The sequence below is a fragment of the Bidens hawaiensis genome, unplaced genomic scaffold, assembly GCF_021521415.1.
Source record: "Bidens hawaiensis isolate Kalapana, Puna unplaced genomic scaffold, B.hawaiensis_p1.1 tig00041188_1, whole genome shotgun sequence".
NCBI lineage: Eukaryota > Viridiplantae > Streptophyta > Magnoliopsida > Asterales > Asteraceae > Bidens > Bidens hawaiensis.
In genome coordinates this window covers 30,221-50,568 of record NW_027505704.1, presented here as the reverse complement: position 1 = coordinate 50,568, position 20,348 = coordinate 30,221, and the positions used below count along the sequence as shown (strand labels likewise).

Genomic DNA, 20,348 nt, shown 5'->3' with positions numbered 1-20,348 from the left:
ATCATCATAAGTAACATCGCAGTTGACTTCACATGAATGACATATAAATTCGGTAACATGGGAATAAAGTCAATCTGGGGAACATAGTATAACTTGGTTCATGTTCACATTCCATCTTCCACATATCAAACGAATAATGAAAAGACCTATAATATATAGCAAATAAGTGAAGATGATCATCAACGTTAACTAACGCACCATGCCAACCAGCTTCACATGAAAAAGATGGAAGACCAACGTTAGTAACGTCTCCAAATTCACATCAAAGCGTAATCTTAACTTCACCAAAGCACTCCAAAATTCACTAACCGTGAAATATATTCCACCCCGATAAAGAGTACCCAACGACTATTTATCATTTTTGTTACAGAAAAGAGCCTCTTTAACGATCATTATTTCTCTTCAAAATTATATCTGGTTGAATAAATGCAAACCGACTCGCGAACCCCACGTTTCACGTACAAACATTTGTACTCGTTAGAAGAATCCAAATAGAAAGCAAATGCGTCAGATGTTGTTTTGAAGAATCCGTTATCATTAGAGGTTGGCAAGTCTCGCTTGAACCAATTAGTGGATTCCAAATTGACATTCGAGAGTTGTTTTTTAGACACACACATAGCATGCCATCCAAACTTTTGATGGTGATAAACTCAAACGGATGCACATTGAATGGTATGTGAATAACTTTATCATGATTAAATATGCTACCATCATAAATGAAGGTAGTAACTACAACATAATGTTCCAGTGTTGCAAGAACCACCTTCTTGGCTGATGACGTAGCACCCAAATGGAGTCTCGCAAACTTTGGCGTGGAAAGAAACGAATACCATTCTTTGCACATGGTCCTACATCGACCTATGTCTTTCGTTGTTAGTCTAGAAACCAGAAGATACGTTATGATATCATTACTGCAACAAATAACATAAGTTCGTAAATAACTAGTATTGCTATCATTAGAATTACAATTTTTAGACATAACAAACAAGTGATGCTAGAGAGTGATGTGGGAAAAAGATATACAGTTATGGTAATTATGAATGACTAATCTTGAGAAAATGTAAGTTTTCCGCAACATCCATTTAAATAAAGACGGGTAACTCTGAAAAAGAAAATAAGAAGTGTTATGTAATAATTAAAAACATTATTACAAAAAATGAGAAATGGTATAGTGGTAAGAACTGCACCCACGTTTTATCACAAGGGTCCACGTTCAAACAAAATCCACTCCACTAACATATAATCACGATACAACGGTTGGATTCTAAATCTCCTTCTTCTACAACTTGTGCACCTACATGTAGGTACATGAACACGATGAAAATATACACTCCACGACCTTATTTAACGACAGTTATATTCCAAACAACATTCTTCTAAAAACAGGGTTTTACAGCCGCATCTAACTCTGCCACTAGATCGCTTAACATGCTTTAGCACATAGGTTTCATTTTGATTCCCCACCGGTAATTTAATTGTTTGTGATTGAAGCCTATATTTATAGTATAATATAATAGTACTGGCGCTATGTGTTGTTTTTTCACAGTCACGGTTTGTACGTGTGGAAGCATGACAAATTCTTTCTTTGTCGTAGTTGAAACTCCTAGAGATCCACTTTTGGTATAGTTTACAATAATTTCTTAAATATTAAGTAAATTAATTAAATATACATTCCATGACCTTATTTAACGACAGTTATATTCCAAACAACATTCTTCTAAAAACAGGGTTTTACAGTCGCATCCAACTATGCCACTAGATCGCTTAACATGCTTTAGCACATAGGTTGCATTTTGATTCCCCACCGGTAATTTAATTGTTTGTGATCGAAGCCTTTATTTATAGTATAATATAATAGTACCGGCGCTATGTGTTGTTTTTTCACAGTCACGGTTTGTATGTGTGGAAGCATGACAAATTCTTTCTTTGTCGTAGTTGAAACTCCTAAAGATCTACTTTTGGTACAGTTTACAATAATTTCTTAAATATTAAGTAAATTAATTATTTATCTTATTAATATGTTAAATACTTTAACATGTTATTTCAATCAATGTTATTATTGCAGGAATCGCCATCAAAGTTAGTAGGACTTGATTGTGGCAGTTTCAAACTTTTTCCTCAAACCATCATCATTGAGCATGACAACCTTTTTAAATGGAACGTTGCATTACTAGAATATAGGAAAAATAAGCGGTGAATGGATGGGACAACATAAAGGAGTTAAATATTGTTCGTAACGAAACTTTTATATTTGTTAAAAGTGAATATGAACTGCAGAGGACAATTAAATGTCCGTGTAAGCCATATTGGGAAACTGCTATTCGGCAAGCTTCAGTATACTACAATCAAGAAGACATGAAGGACATTTGGGTATTTAATATTACTTAGATTTTTGTATTTTTTAAGTTTAATTAACATGTTGATGCAAGTCATAATTTATCATTCATGACAGGCTATATCAATAGAACATGTGCAATCCCACTTTGATGGCCAACTTCAAGCTGGAGTATTTAAGATGTGTTTTGATAAACACCACAGCTGGGAAGTCAGAATCAAAGTTGAAGATGGAGATGTGTTTGTTGATGGATGGAATCAAGTTGTGAAAGAGCTTCGTTTACAAAATGGCAACCTACTTTGCTTCGTCTATAACACTATAGGTACAATTGATTTAAAAGCATATGACAACAATGGTTTTGTACTTACAATATCCCATCTACCACCAATTGTTGAACACAAACTTGCAAAGATCATAGACACTGAAGATGATAATGTTGGTGTTCCTTCTTTTAAAGAATCTTCTGCGTACATTGAGTTTCCTAAAATGATTCAGAAGATTTTTGATGATCTTCTCCTTACAGAATTAGTGATTAGTCATTTGTATACATGTATTTTTTTTAACTTCTAATTATATTTACCATGTTATATGGTAACATTTTTATTGTTTTAGTGATTGTCTGCTAAAGTTTCGTGCGCTGCTAATCTTGGTAAAAGACGCGTGGTTAAGATCAGGAATTTGCTAGGTGAATAAAGTGTGCTCAAAGTTAAAGCAGAAGAGCACAAAAGATACACGCGTTGGTCTATAGTAGGGTGAAAGGATTACATTGTTAAGAATGACCTTAAACTTGGTGGCGACGCACTAAGTTAACCTTTTGAACCATTATGTAGAAGAGCATGAAAGTGCATCGTCTTCCAAGTTTAAGGTCATTCTTAACAATTTAATCCTTCCACCCATTTATAGACCAACGTGTGTATCTTTCGTGCTCTTCTGCTTTAACTTTGAGTGCACTTTCTTCGTCTAACAAATTCCTGACCTTAACCGCGCGTCTCTTAACAAGATTGGCAGCATGCGAAACTTTAGCAAGGAATCGCTAAAACAATAAAAATGTTACAATATAACAAGGTAAATATTATTAGAAGTTAAAAAAAATATGTGTAAAAATGACAAATTACTAATTATGTAAGGAGAAGATCACCAAAAATCTTCTGAATTATTTTAGGAAACTCAATATACGCAGAATATTCTTTAAAAGAAGGAAAACCAACATTATCATCTTCAGCGTCTATGACCTTTGCAATTTTGTGTTCAACAATTCGTGGTAGATGGGATATGTTAAGTACATAACCATTGTTGTCATAAACTTTAAAATCAAATGTACCTATAGTGTTATAGACGAACCAAAGTAGGTTGCCATTTTGTAAACAAAGGTCTTTCACAACTTGATTCCATCCATCAACAAACACGTCGTCTCCATCTTCAACTTTGATTCTGACTTCCCAGCTGTGGAGTTCATCAAAACACATTTTAAATACTTTAGCTTGAAGTTGGCCATCAAAGTGGGATTGCACATGTTCTTTTGATATAGCATGTCATGAATGATCAATTATGACTTGCATCAACATGTTAATTGAACCTAAAAAGTACAAAAATCATATTAATTACCCAAATGTCCTTCATGTCTTCTGAATTATAGTATACTGAAGCTTGCCGAATATTAGTTTCCCGATATGGCTTACACGGTCATCTAATTGTCCTCTGCAGTTCATATTCACTTTTAACAAATATAACAGTTTCGTTACGAACAATATTTAACTCCTTTATGTTATCTCATCCATTCACCGCGTATTTTTTCCAATATACCAATTATGCAACATTCCATTTAAAAAGGTTGTCATTTTCAATGATGATGGTTCAATGAAAAAGTTTGAAACTGCCACAATCAAGTCCTACCAACTTTGATGGCAGTTCTTGCAATAATAATATAGGTTAAAATGACATGTTAAAATATTTAACATATTAGTAAGATATATAATTTACTTAAAATTTAAGAAATTATTGTAAATTGTACCAAAAGTGGATCTCTATGAGTTTCAACTATGACAAAGAAAGAATTTGTCATGCTTTCACACTAAAAAACCGTGACTGTGAAAAATAAAACACATAGCGTTAGTACTATTATATTATACTATAAATAAAGGCTTCGATCACAAACAATTAAATTACCAGTGGGGAATCAAGATAAAACCTATGCGCTGAAGCATGTTAAGCGATCTAGTGGCATAGTTGGATGCGGCTGTAAAACCATGTTTTTAGAAGAATGTTGTTTGGAATATAACTGTTGTTAAATAAGGTCGTGGAGTGTATATTTAGATCGTGTTCAAGTACCTACTTGTAGGCACACAAGTTGTAGAAAAAGGCGGTTTATAATCCAGTTGTTGTATCGTGATTATAAGCTAGTAGAGTGGATTTTGTTTGAACGTAGACCCTTGTGATAAAACGTGGGTGCAGTTGTTACCACCAAACCATTTCTCATTTTTTGTAATAATGTACTTAATTTATTGTTATTACATAAAACTTCTTATTTTCTTTTGGGAGTTACCTGTCCCTATTTAAATGGATGTTGCGGAAAACTTACACCTTATCATTTTAGTCATTCATAATTACCATAACTGCATATCTTTATTCCATGTCACTCTCTAGCATCACTAGTATGTTATGTCTAAAAATCTTAATTCTAATGTTAGCAATAATAGTTATTTATCAACTTGTGTTATTTGTTGCAGTACTGATATCATGATGTATCTTCTAGTTTCCATATTGGAGTTTCATATTTTAGCAAAACTAACCGCGAAAGACATAGGTCGATGTAGGACCGTGTGTAAAGAATGGTATTCCTTCCTCTCCACACTAAAGTTTGCGAAACTCCATTTGGGTGCTACTTCAACATCAGCCAAGAAGGTGGTTCTTGCAACACCAGAACATTTTGCTGCAGTTGCTACCTTCATTTATGATGGTAGAATATTTTATCGTGATAAAGTTATTGACATACCGTTCAATGTGCATCCGTTTGAGTTTATCACCATAGGAAGTTTGGATGGCATGCTATGTGTGTGTTTAAAAAAAAACTCTCGAATGTCAATTCGGAATCCACTAACTGGTTCCAAGCGAGACTTGCCAACCTCTAATGATAACGGTTTCTTCGAAGCAACATGTGACGCATTTGCTTTCTATTTGGATTCTTTCAGCGAGTACAAATGTTTTCATGTGAAACGTGGGGTTCGCGAGTCGGTTTGCATTTATTCAACCAGATCTAATTTTGAAGAGAAATAATGATCGTTAAAGAGGCTCTTTTCTGTAACAAAAATGATAAATAGTCGTTGGGTACTTTTTGTCAGGGTGGAATATATTTCACGGTTGGTGAATTTTGGAGTGCTTTCGTGAAGTTAATATTATGCTTTGATGTGAATTTGGAGACGTTTACTAACGTTGGCCTTCCATCTTTTCATATGAAGCTGGTTGGCATGGTGCGTTAGTTAACGTTGATGATCATCTTCCCTTATTTGCTATATATTATAGGTCTTTTAATTATTTGGTTGATATGTGGAGGATGGTATGTGAACAATGAACTAAGTTATTCTATGTTCCCCATATTAACTTTATTCGTATGTCACCGAATTTTTATGTCATTCATGTGGAGTCCATCGCGGTGGTACTGACGATGAGTGAATGAGGGGGACGTTTATGAGTTTGATTTGGACAAGGCCTTTGCTTACTCATTTCCTAACAAATACTTCGATGCATCTTACGGGTGAATGTATTCAGAGAGCCTTTTGTCTCCATATTTTTAAGTTCCTCAACTTGTCATTATGTTTTTAATTTTAATATATTGTAATTGGATTGTTATGTATTTCATTCGTTTTGTAAGACGCTTTAGCAACGTAGTTGTGTTTTTTATGGTTGTGTTACGTTTTGTTTTGTTTTGTTTCGTATGTTGTTAATACAAATATATTCATTTAAATTCCTTTAATGTTTTGGTGTATGATTTTATTCATATAATTTTTCATGTATTTACATGATTGTTTTAATTTAGGAAATATAGGCGGAAAATTTGAACCAGTTTTATAAATGGTTAGTGAGATATATAATGTGGACATGGGTATGTAGTGGTAAGACAACACTAACTTAGTTATATGCCCTTTATTAGGTGCTCCATTTTGGTTAATTTTCAACTGAGACTACAATATATTTTAACACTTATAATTATTTTAACTATTAAGTTTTATATAAACTTACCTTTAGTTTTTTCATATATGTTATGTTTATAATATAGTATATATTACAATTACATTTTTTTTACTTGAAGTTGTTTCACATTTAAATATAGATTACAATTACAACTTTTTTTTTACCTGGAACTGCATCACCTTTTAAAACCCTTTATCTAATGGTAAGAGAACTATTCAACACATATTGTCGTGGACCTTAAGATGTGTTGATTCATAACTAAATAAAATGCATTAATTTTGAAGAGGCGTGACGCTTCTATTGCGGTTATCAAATAAATAAATGATATCTTGGTTCTTTTAATAAATGAATGAATATAATCAACGAAGTGATGACATGTTGAACAGATGAAATTAAATTTTATTTTATATAATTATACATTTCTGATTGACAACATAATGTATATATTCTTTTAAAGTAAAAAATATGTGTATATTTACTCTATATATAGTTTTTTTTTTGGATTTCATGATTTTTTAATTTTTTATTTCAACATTTTTCCTCGTTTTTGTTCATAAATAACTGAAAAGAAAATCATCTATTCAAAATATATATGCTTTAAATTGGAATGATGTTTCACATATTGGTTATATAATAAATAGTAGACGTGATTGTATAAATATAGAAAGGAATGTGATTTTGGTTTATCATGCTTTAATTATGTTTTGTAGAAATAAATATGTGAAATTATAATGTACCTCATTTGACATCAGTTATGATTATAAGAATTATATTTATATTTAAATAAGATTCAAAGGGAAAATCAGTTCACCAATTGTTCTGGTGGTGTAATTTGAAGTTTGTAATTACCAAGTATGTTATAATAATGGTTAATTGACTTGTACATTATTGCATTGTAAACTTGTACATTATAATTGATAAGTCGGTATTGAATAAAATTTACATCGAAACGTTTCAAAAAATATGCACGTGCAATGGTAATTTCGGTTTTTTTATTGCATAATATATTAAAGAATATAGAAAGAATAGGAATTTTAAATTAAGTTGTTAAATTAAGTGTTAAAGATGAGGGGGCAATCATGTAATAATTTTTAAAATTTATAAAAAGTAACTATTCTTAATTTTGTTCTATCACTCTTACTTTATATATACTAAATATAGAGATAGAGATTAGTTGTTTCTAAAAAAAAATATTGATAACAGATCTAAATTTTTAACATCTTTAACGGTTGCTTCCACACATAATGAGAATGTGGGACAGTATGGGCTGTGGCTAGTGGTGGGTTTAACATTATGGATGATGGGGAAACCTTACATCCATCATTTTTTCAAGATTACCCATAATTTCAATAACTGCATCAGCCATCTTTTTTCCAATATTACTCTCTAGCATCACTGCATCAGGTATGTCATACCTAACAGTTTTTGTTCTAATGTTTGCAATAACAGTTATTTACCAATTAACTTGTGTTATTTGTTGCAGTATTTTTATCATGGCGTACATTTTGGTTGCCATATTGGAATTTCATATGTTAGCAAGACTAACAGCGAAAGACATAGGTCGATGTGGGACCGTGTGCAAAGAATGGTATTTCTGTCTCTCAACGCCAGTGTTTGAGAGACTTCATTGGCGTACAACTTCATCAACAACTAGGAAGGTGCGGTGTTTCTTGCGACATCAGAAAGTTGTGACGCGGTTGCATCCGTCATCCATGATTCTCCATTCTTTTATCAAGATAAAACCATTGAAATATCGTTCAATGCACGTCCATATGAGTTGATAATCTTACGCGGTTTGGATGGCATGTTGTGCGTGTGCGTAAACAACAGTTGTCAAATGTTAATTTGGAATCCAATAACCGGTTCCAAGCGCACCTTGCCAAACTGTAAAGATCATGGTTTCTTCAAAGCAGGTTCTTATGTTGTTGGTTTCTACAAGGATTCTTCAAACGTGTACCAGATTTTGCATGTAAAACGCAAGGGGTTTTAGCCGGTCAGTTTGCATTTATTCAACGCGATCGCATTCTTGGATAGAAATACAAGTGGCTAAAGAAACTGTTTTTCGTAACAACACTGATGATTGGTCACCGGGTACTCTTTGTCGTGATGGAATATATTTTATAGTTTGGAATTTTGGATAAATGGTTAGATGATTAGATCCTACGAACTTCGAAAAAAGAAATTAATTGACATACCACCTCGTCATAGAGAGTTGTCTGATAATTATATTCTTTATCCATGATAAGAGTCACTTAGCAACACAATAAACAATGCACTTTAGAAGTAGTATCTAGAATTCAATATATAAAGTCATAACTACTACAATAGCAGTTGAAACTCCACTACCCAACTTTGTAGGAGATAGTGGACGTACTTATTGTGTGAGAAGTAACCGCTAAAAATAAAAACTAAAACTGTCTAAATATGTTTATTTTTAATAAAAATTCATTTACTTTATTAAATAGAACATTTAAATTCAGTTTATTTGTAGGAGAGCATGGTAGAGGACAATAACTAAGACCTGGTTAAGAATTTTATTTGTAACATTTTACCCTAGAAAAAAAAAGTTAATAAAAATTATAAGACGTATTTAATCATTGGTGCAATTTATTATATATTGTACCTAAATATGTAAACGCGGAAGACGCAGAACGTACCTTTGGATTTGGAATACATACAGCATGATCTGGCAGTTTCTGCAAGGCGTTAATAGCGGCGTGGATCATTTTGGTGCCAAAAATGTCGTACCACCTAAAAGCAGTAATATCATAGCAAGGTTCAGTTGACTAATGGGAAATATACTGCATGGTTTAAACTAACCTGGAGTTTTGTGAGGCGAGATCAAAGTGTGCTTAAAGACAAATCATGATCTAGCTTCAAAACTTCAGCCGGAATATCGCTATTTTCGTATTGATCATCAAATCTATCCGAGGTCTGTGGATTATCCTCCTACCAGTTGTCAAAAAGTAAATCTATTTAATACTATTATTGTTAAGGTGCGCATGAAACAAAAATAAGCGACCTGTAACTGAAATAACGACATAACCAAACTGAATTACCCAACCCACAAAACCAGAAAAAACTAACTTTTTTTATTGAATTTATGGATTATAATTTTTATTTTGAATGTTAAGTAATTTATAAAAAAAGAATTAATGGTGTAACCCAAAAGTATTATGAACAAATGTGTTATTAAATAACAAAAAAATTTAGGCCCAAATTTACTATTTTGACCCTTTTTCCAAGGTTTTAAACAAAACTGCTTGTCGTCTCTTCTGTAAGCTAATAATGGTTTGAGTCGTTTTAACTTTTAAAGTCTACCAGGTGGTTTGGTCATCGCCCAAAAACCAAACGCCTAAACTATTTAGCATTAACTCAATACAATACGTAATGAACATCCCTATACTGATCATGTTATTTTTATTTATAATACTCATATATTGTACATATTACTAAAAATGATTCATACATAATAGTAGTTACCTTCGGTGCTTGTAATGTCGAACTTCACTCCACGATCAGTTTATACAACATCCTGATACATTGTTATGGTATCATACAACTTTCGAGACTTAATGCCATTGCACCTTTGCTCACCTTCGGAGACGACCAAAAGGAAGAGGAACAGTAACAACCGATGTTCGCAATATTTATCCAAGAGCTAAGTTAAAATCTTTGGATCTACATGCTCCATCAAACTTGCATGCACAATGGTAATTAACAAAGTACTAGTTATAATCCTGCTAGCATATTCATTAATCTTTACATTAAAATATGAAAAAAGATATATTAATAACAACAACAACGACTTACTAAATAATGTAGCAACACCATCCTTCACTTGTCATCCGAATAAGAATCCAAATATGCATATCACATGGTGTGGGACACACTCCATTCTTCAGTTCAATTTTGATCTGCAAATAATGTTGATAGATAGGATTATAAGTGGGTTCAAATGAGAAAAACAGGGGGTTTAAATCAACCATTTATGTACCTCACAGTAAAACTACAAATTTCACAAAAGAAAAAAAGAAAGAAACATGGAAAGATTATATTGAAACAACAGCTAAATATCCACATCCAACTACTAAATTTCACTTGAATATACACAGTATTTTGTTTGCATTTCAAAAAGAAAATGCAACTTGTACACAAAAGGTTAAACGAAAGACCGAATATGTCACATAAAAAAACTCAAATATACCTTTGCTTCCATTAAGTTATTGAGATCTAAAATAAACTTTGCAAAGAAACGAACTCCATTATCACACATCTGAGGAAGAAACAACAATAAAAAAGATACATGATTCATCATTCCAGTATATAATGATCAGTTGTGAGTTAAGATATAAGAGTTTTTATGCAATCAAAGCAATAATGTAAACCTAATATAGAAAATAATATCACCTTAGATGCGCTACCATCCAAATTAAATATCCTCATAGTAGTAATCAGTCCCATTACTTGAAGGCATTGCAAAGATTACTCAATCTGCTCCAATGTGGCATCAATGGCACTGACCAGTTTTTAGCGCATTGCACTTAAGTACTAATGATCTGATCACCTACATTTGCAGCATATAATTTGAATAAATACTAAGTTTACAGCTAAGATACAATTAAAACCAACAAAAAAAGGAAATTACATGTAACAGTTGAACAATGATAATTAAATTATGAATGATAATACATCATTAGGCGGAGTTGAAACAAAGTAGGTATCCGGTATCGTGTGATGAAGGCAGCTATGATCGGAATAGCGGAACTATTGTTGGATTGGAGCCATGTTTAGAAGTCTGAAGGGTTTAAAATAAGAAAATCACAACTCCCGATTGTAGTACCTACAATTAAAGCCCAATGTAATGTGATTAAACCTTTGTAGTGTCGTGGTGGCGATGGTACAACTGCTTTCACCTTTCTCTGACCATATAATATATAATTAATACTCAAGCCTTTAAAGATTTTTTAAAAATAAATTGTTTACTGTATTTTACTATTGTTATAATACAAAATAATCTCCCAAACTGCTGTTAATATATTTTACATAAAAAAATAAAAAATAAGAAAGGCAAACACTCAAATATTCACCGACCCATGCCACAATTTTGCTTACATCATTTTGTGGTCGTTACATTTTTTGAATTGTTTTTTGAAGTACATTATTTATTGTTTGTTGTTGGAGTTAAATCATGCCAATGAATTCATATCCCAACTAACATTTCAAGAGTGGCTTCTTTCATCACCCAAAATACTATTTTAATATATGGTTTAGAGTAATTTATTATATCGATTTGTACCTCATCATGAACGCATCAACAGAAACATACACTAATTAGCACCTCATATATATAAGATAAAGCAATACATACATGGAATAAAGAACATCATAGAAACAATTTAATAAAATATACCTGGGCTTGAATATGAAGATCAAGGCAGAATAGATCAATCAATAGACTGATAGAGAGGGACTTCAAATCGATTAGGGTTTAGGAGCCTTTCAAAACTGCGATTAAAACAAGAATAGGGTTTCTTTAAATATAAAAAAAACCCCACATAAATAAATTTAAGTTATGATTGGCTTTTATATATATTTAAGTTACTATTATTAATTTGATATTAATAGTATTAATTAATAATAATATAAGTTTACAACTTGTTAAAAAGACTTTTTCATCACTAAAACCGGAAGCCTATAAATACATGAAAACAACTAGTACAAATACATGCATGCCTCTTATTTCCTCACTTCTCTGCATCTCATTCTCAACAAACAACCATAATTATGGCCACTATCAAATCAGTAATGGCACGTCAAATCTTCGATAGCAGAGGCAATCCTACCGTCGAGGTTTCTTTGTTTGTTTGTTTTCCGCAGATCCATTTCATAGCTCACTCGCATTTCCACGTTGTTCTTTCGAATTTAGATCAATAGACATCTACAATCCGTCTATTGTCAGTAGGTGATAGGGCCTAGGGGGTGTGCATGGTTCGGTTTGGGTCGTTTTGAGCTAAAACTGAACCAAAAAAAACAAAACTTTCGTTTTTGAACTTTTGAAACCGTAGCATTACGTTTTTTTTTTTTTTTATCTTTTTTTGCAGTTTTGTCATTTGATCTTGAAAAATTTTTGGCCGGAAAAAAATGGTTAGACCTAAATCATTTTGCTAATTGATAACTAATTAATTATTATGCATTTGGCCTAAAATATTTGAGTTAAATATTTATTAAATTAGTCTAAATTACTTAAAATAATAAAAAAATGAAAATCTAGGAATTCTGTTTGCTTAGGACTTTTTGGTTTTAATAACATGCAAAACCAAAACCGAACCATAAGTTCAATTTTTACAAAAACATAAAACTAAACCAGATATCGGTTTTGTTTTGGTTTGGCTGAAACTAATGAGACTGTTTTCCTGAAATCTGGATGTTAATTTGGTTTGATACAGGTGGATGTTATTCTAGCAAATGGTACATGGGCCCGTGCAGCTGTTCCTAGCGGGGCATCCACCGGTAAGATCTATTTCTCTCATGAAACAAACTGTTAAAGAATACCTCGGGTTCGTGACTTTCAGCCCCCTATATAAAAGTGCAAGCTTTGCCACTGGTTCCTGGGAGGCCAACATTCGCGAAGTGTGGGCCCCTTTCAGTTTTGTTTATAAGATTTGTGAAATTGAAATTAATTTGATATTTATAGATTTTTTGGAATTTGTAAAATGTTTGTATATATTTATACGAATTTGTATATTTTGTAATTTTCTTTTAAGAAATTGTGAGCTTTTAAAAAGAACTGTAAGCTTTATAAATTTTGCAAAATTTGTAAAGAGTTTTTATAAACTTCTAAAAATATATAATGGTTCTGATGTGTAAAATGTGAGGATGAGTGAAGGATGGATGGATGGATGGATGGATGGATGGTTAGGAAAATCTTTGTGATATATAATGTTTAGGGGTGTAAATGAGCTAAGCAGGAGCCCAAGCTCGAAATCAGCCGTGCTCGGCTCGTTTGTTATTCATTAATTTATTTATGTATACTTTTATCTTTTTATATATCTATAATTATAGCTTTGTTATAAAATTATATACATTATTTAGTTATTTTATCATAATTTTATATATAAAAATTATTATTATTAAAAAATATATTCACTATATTATATAAAAATATAGAAAAAGTATGGTTGTTTAGGCTCACAAGCTACTCAAGCCCGAGTTCATTCATTTAAAAGGTTTATTATTATGCTCGAGCTCGTTTACAAAATGAGCCGGTCTTGAGCTTTTAACGAACCGATCTCGAGTAGCTCACAAGAGGCTTGGATCATTTACATCCCTTCATTATATAGATTGCAGTATTCATACATTAGCAGCTATAATATTTGGCTAGAATTTTAAACATCATAATAAGATATGCATATAATTCTTGTCTTGTAGGTGTCTATGAAGCATTGGAGTTAAGAGATGGAGGCTCAGATTACTTGGGAAAAGGTGTCTCCAAGGCGAGTTAACAGTTTGGATTAATGTCTTTTTATCTATTTACTAGACACGTCATGATGCTGATTAAAGTTTATTTTACATTCTACGATTAGGCGGTTTCCAACGTGAACACTGTTATTGGCCCTGCTATTGCTGGCAAGGTTTGTTTCATCACCCTTAACATCCATCTGAATACTATTTTTTTCGGCTTTAAAGACCATAAGAGTGATGTTTTGATATACCTGATTTGAATGTATGTTAATGTTATAGGACCCAACAGATCAAACTGGTGTCGACAATTACATGGTTCAAGAACTCGATGGAACCAAAAACGAGTGGGGTTGGTGCAAGCAAAAGGTATAATAATTCCAATTGTTAAATCAATTTCTTTTTGGCCTGTAAATGAAGTTAGTGTTCAATGGACTGTTCAAAGATAAGTTCGTTTCTAAGCGAACAAACATGAACACATGTCTCGTTCGTTCATTTATGTTCGCTAGTTTACGTCTGTCTAAGTTTGTTCATTTACGTTCGTCAATATATTAATTTAATTTTTTAGACTCATTACAATTTAGTCTAGTTTTAACTTTTGGCCGAAAACATTTATTATGTATTCTTTTAGCTAAGTTAGGTTAGTTCATTTACATTCGTGTCGCTTATACTTTTTAACAAACGAACACGAACAAGAAAACCTCGTCAGTTTAGTTGTCCGTGTTCCATCCCTTGTCCAGTTAAAGTTTAATGAACGAACATGAACATGCTCGTTTGTGTTTGTTCGGTTTGTTTAATGGCCTAATTTATTTTCTTAATTCTGGCACAAAATTTGACACTAATCATACGTTATTTAGCTTGGAGCAAATGCCATTCTGGCAGTGTCTCTTGCAGTCTGCAAAGCAGGAGCGAGTGTCAAAAATATTCCACTTTACCAGGTAACTTATGCTATAAAGAATCTATATATTCAATCTTTTTGCTCATATTATTTTGAAGCAAATTGATATGTTTTGATTTTGAAATTTTGTTCAGCATATTGCAAACTTGGCTGGCAACAAGAAATTAGTATTACCGGTGCCAGCATTCAATGTTATCAATGGTGGATCACATGCTGGAAACAAGCTTGCTATGCAGGTATACATAGGCCTGTAAACGAACTGAACGTTCAGTGAGTCATTCATGTAATGTTCGGCGAAAAGTTCGTTTTTGTTTAGCAATTGAATGAACATGAACTAAACGAACTAACATGCACACGTATCGTGATCGTTCATTTACGTTCGTGCACATTCGTTTATGTTCGTTGTTTGCATCAGTTCATTTACATCTGTATATATCATTTTATTTATATTCTTCATTTACCGTTTGTTTAAATGCTCATGCAAATTATTTGTTACTGTTATTAATTTCAAACCAAACTGATTTTTTATATTTTAAAACCGCTAAACCGAATTTTAGGAACAATCATTTGGATGCGAGAATAGTTGTCTTTTAAACTTTAATTTGGATATTCACAATTACTTTTAATTGGTGTATCGTTTTTCCGTCTGTGTTCATTTATGTTCAAAACCTGTTAGTTCATTTATGTTTGTGAACTGTTCGTTTATAATGTCAAAAACGAACGTAAACAAGCAAGCTCATTTTCTAAACAAACGAACATGAAGAAGAAAATCTGTGTGTTTAAATATCTGTGTTCTTATATTCACTTAAAGTTAAACAACCATTTACCAGCCTAGGTATACATCTTGAAAACATATGGTCTTTGTGATATACCGAATGTTTGTTGAAAACAAGTCACTTTTTTTAGGAATTCATGATTCTTCCAGTTGGTGCTTCAAGTTTTAAGGAAGCCATGAAGATGGGTGTAGAAGTATATCACAATTTAAAGGTTGGTTCAAAAGTTGAAACATATTTCTCGATATCCAATTGTAAATTTATATACTGCACCTTGGCTTGTGAATGTTAATCTTTTACACGCGTTTGCAGTCGGTTATTAAGAAGAAATATGGCCAGGATGCAACAAATGTTGGTGATGAAGGTGGCTTTGCACCTAATATTCAGGTAATCATGGTTGCAAATTGTTATATATCATCTTGTAATTTAGTCTTAATTTTTTAATCATATTTTAACATGATATTGTCTTTTTGAACTTTAGGAAAACAAGGAGGGCCTTGAGTTGCTCAAAACCGCCATTTCTCAAGCTGGTTACACAGGAAAGGTGAATACTTTAAAAGTTAAAAAGTTAATATCACTTGTTTGCATTAAAGTTTTTGGATGGGTGATATTATGCAAAAGGTAACACATCAAACGGGTTGAACTCGCCAAAAGTGTACTTTTTATGCATACAATCTTTTTAATGGTTTTATCCAAAAAAAAAAAAGTAGTCATATTTACTACATAGCGTGTATCGGGTCGACCCAGCCCGCCTGTTTTGTCCCGCACATATAGATCACCAATTTTGACCCATTCGTAGGTTGTGATTGGAATGGATGTTGCTGCATCTAAATTCTATGGAAAAGACAAGACCTATGATTTAAACTTCAAAGAAGAGGTTTGTTTCTCATGCATATGCATCATTATTATTATTCTTTTATTTAATAGTGGATAAATTTTTGTTTCATTGATACCTCTATGCAGAACAACAATGGGCCTCAAAAAATTTCAGGAGTGCAGCTAAAATATTTATAAATCATTTGTGAGCGACTACCCTATCGTGTCGATTGAAGACCCGTTTGACCAAGATGATTGGGAGCATTATGGCAAGATGACTGCAGAATGTGGTGATAAAGTGCAGATTGTTGGTGATGATCTTTTGGTCACTAATCCAACGGCTAGTTTTATCGTTTTTACATTATAAGATCGATTTCATGCATATCCTTACAGTTTGAAAATTTTCATATACATCCAACCAAAACTAAAAATATCACATATACCCAACTTTAGTAAATTTACACTTAATGACCATTCTACCCCTTTCCATTAAACACTATTTTTTATTTAGTTTTTGATTGATATTGACGATAAGCAAGCCAAGCGAACTGTCATCTCTCCTCTTTTGTTCTATCAATGGCAGATAATCAAACAATCGAATAGGTAAAAAAAAATAATGCTAAACATTGGTAAATAAAAAAAAATGAAGTTAAAGACGGGCGTATAGAAATTTCAAAGTTATATAAAATAAGGGTAAAATGGTCATTTATGAAGTTTTTATTTTTAATGAGTTGGGTATATTTGATATTTTAACTACTTTTGTTAACGCATATATGATATTTCTATATCTGCATGGGTATATATGATATGATATTTTTAAAGTTTGTATACACTTTGACCGTTTGACCAAAATATTTGTTGGATATTTAAATTGTGATTTCAGAGAGTTCAAAAGGCAATTAGTGAGAAGACATGCAATGCCCTTCTTCTCAAGGTATACCTTTAATTGATTTTATTATTTTTGGGTTATTCCTTTGTTTTCTCATATTGTTTTGTAATTATAGGTTAACCAAATTGGATCTGTAACTGAGAGCATTGAAGCTGTGAAAATGTCAAAGCATGCTGGTTGGGGTGTGATGGCCAGTCATCGCAGGTATATAAATAAATAATTAATTATATATGCTTTTACAGTTTATTTTCTAGCTTCATTTTTTTGTTTATTAATAACTTTGCATTTGGTGTCACAGTGGAGAAACAGAAGACACCTTCATTGCTGATCTATCTGTTGGTTTAGCTACGGTAATGATTTTGATACGCGCGAATACATAACATAATGCATACATATAAATATAGATGTAATTATATAAAATAATTCACTTATCAGGGCCAAATCAAGACTGGAGCCCCATGCAGATCAGAACGTCTTGCCAAGTACAATCAGGTTTGGCTTGTTAAAAACTCAAATCGAGCTTAGCTTAATTAAGGCTCATTTAATAAACAAGCTAATCAAGCTCGAGCCGGTTCGCGAGCTTAAACGAGTTTTTTTATTTGTATAATTTTATTATATATCTATATATTAAGTATTATTATATATAAACATATGATAAAAATTAATAAATAATATATATTGTATTATATACAAAATTATAATTATGAATATATATATGTGTGTGTGTGTAAATAATTATAGAAGTATATAAATAAAAATAATAAAATAATTAATAAATATAAACGAGTCAAGCTCGTGCTCAAGCCCTCTTAATATAAAACAAGCCGAGCTCGAGCCTAACTGAGGTCGGGCTCCGCTGGGCTTGGCTCATTTACACACGTAGTTTTATATATATACACATAATTACATTTGACTTTGACTTAATCAATTTGTGTTCAGCTCTTGCGAATTGAAGAAGAACTCGGGTCAGAAGCAGTTTATGCCGGAGCCAACTTCAGGAAGCCGGTAGAGCCGTACTAAATTTGCGTTGAATACAATCGAAATAAACGCCTAAGGGAAGAGTAAAATAGACCTGTTTCTCATAATAATTGTATTTATAAAGTGGATTTTGTTTTGTGTTAACTGTTAATTAATCCTCTTGTCCATGGTATGTGTAGTCTCTAGCTGCATAATATTCTATTAATACTTGCAGTGTTTTTTGTTTATCTATATCATGATGATTCTGTGGGATTAGAAAGTAGTTAGTTTTTATATGTATAAAGAGTAAAAGAATTTGTGAGATTATGAGTCTATGACTCATAAAATGCCAGCAATAATCAAAGAAATCATGTATTTCCAGTCTCATTTATTGAAAATAAAGTGTAACTAAAATGTACCTAAAAATTGTATAAACTTAGGAATACAATTGAGCTAGTCGAGATCGACTCGTTAAAGCTTGAATAAAGCTAATGTTAAACAAGCCCAAACTTTATGTATTAATTTTGACTAGGCTCGCAAATCCATTATCATATAACTTTATTGAATACATTAAACATATAATTACATAAAACGAGCTAGATTCAAAACTGTTTAGGATTTTATGTCATGATCATCAAATTATGATAGGAGGAAGGGGTGTGTTATGTATAAACTTCTGTTTGTTTTTTTTTGTTTTTTCAAGTATATGGATAAAATGATTATTTTACGTTAATTTGGGGTGTGCAAGAGTCGATATGTGTTGATTTTGTAATCAGAACGAAATTTTGGTTTTTCATATTATGGGAATGTCCGTTTACAGATTTAAGTATGGATTCGGTTGGGTTACGAGTTTGTTTTATTTGAAATGTGTGGGATGGAAAAAATGTCCAAAATTAATGAATTGGGGAACAAGAAACATTGTCCAAAATTGATGATTTGTGTAACAGCCCACCTACCGTCGCATTATAATAGTGTTAGTTTTGGTTGGATGAACCACCATCACCTCATGGATTTGCTTTTGGTTGCCCAGGTAGAGAGACTTCGGAGGAGGTCACTCATCCTGTTACCACTCCCACCTGAGCACGATTAACTGTGACTTCTATTGTCATCCACTACCAGGAAGCGCCCAAAACGCGTTATAATGGAAAGGTATCCCACCTGAGCATGTCCTTGAACCACAAGAGCATCTCAGTTCCAATCGATCGTATGTGTGTGACCTCGATTGCGTCGAAGATTGAGACATTAGGGCTCCAAAGATGGAGTGTGGAGGGTTAATCGAAGACGAGGATCATTGTGGGTTTAATATTGAAGGTCAAGGGCTTAGTAGATCATTTAACTACTTAGTGCATGAAAAAATAGATGACATTGACGAAGGGAGACCTGTTTGTCTGCTTTCAAAGTACAGGAAGCAACGTCATTTTGACTTTTGACCTTTGAGGTCGTAGTCTGCACCCGTTTTATAACCACATGAATGCAAATAGGAATTCTCTCCAAATAAAAATATACAAATTTGATTTGACTCAAAATCATTTACGTAAACGTCCATGTAATAAAATCCTTTATATAACCAAAATATACAACCCACGATTTTCTTCTTCAATTCATCACTTTCCCCATATTCACACAAACCCTAACCCTAGCCTCTCTACATGAAACCAAAATAATGACGAAGCATTTAGCCTATTATGTACATGTATTATTGGCTATGTGTAGGTATTTTGTACCAATTTAGAATACGTAGAGATTTTATTAAGATTCTCCATATTTAATATCTAAAATAACTCCAACTATATAAATAATCATCAACAAACGTATTTTGAACCTATCATTATATCAATTATAACATCGAATGACTAATCAATCATTATGGCGTACTTTGAAATTATGGTTATTAGTTTTACTTTTGGATTTGGCTTTATGTTTTGGTTATGGTATTACCAATACCAATCCTAATTTAGCTAATTTTATACATGTCACTAACGTGTACATGTACCCGTACGGCCCGAGGGCTGGAAATTGGGTACATGTTTA

The 20,348-nt window shown here is 32.4% G+C and overlaps 1 protein-coding gene and 1 pseudogene across 2 annotated transcripts; both read left to right on the top strand.

Annotated features, from left to right (window-relative positions):
• Positions 1–5,074: 5,074 nt before the first annotated feature.
• Positions 5,075–8,141, top strand: LOC143614830 (putative F-box/LRR-repeat/kelch-repeat protein At1g11620). Its single transcript, XM_077088150.1, has 3 exons — positions 5,075–5,566; positions 5,674–5,802; positions 8,007–8,141. The coding sequence occupies exons 1-3, from the start codon at positions 5,075–5,077 to the stop codon at positions 8,139–8,141; spliced, it is 756 nt and encodes a 251-aa protein (XP_076944265.1).
• Positions 8,142–13,981: 5,840 nt separating this feature from the next.
• Positions 13,982–18,653, top strand: LOC143614829 (enolase 1-like; annotated as a pseudogene). Its single transcript, XR_013150359.1, has 15 exons — positions 13,982–14,008; positions 14,110–14,157; positions 14,267–14,353; positions 14,842–14,922; positions 15,017–15,118; positions 15,789–15,869; positions 15,968–16,042; positions 16,137–16,199; positions 16,455–16,532; positions 16,619–16,811; positions 17,355–17,405; positions 17,476–17,564; positions 17,659–17,710; positions 17,796–17,852; positions 18,300–18,653. The product of XR_013150359.1 is annotated as an enolase 1-like (transcript).
• The last annotated feature ends 1,695 nt before the right edge of the window (positions 18,654–20,348 follow it).

Coding starts and splice junctions, on each gene's coding strand:
- LOC143614830 (XM_077088150.1), top strand. CDS start 5,075: ATGTATCTTCTAGTTTCCATATTGGAGTTTCATATTTTAGCAAAACTA. Junction 5,567..5,673: donor AACGTGGGGTTCGCGAGTCG/GTTTGCATTTAT, acceptor ACTTTTTGTCAG/GGTGGAATATATTTCACGGT. Junction 5,803..8,006: donor ATATGAAGCTGGTTGGCATG/GTGCGTTAGTTA, acceptor TATTTGTTGCAG/TATTTTTATCATGGCGTACA.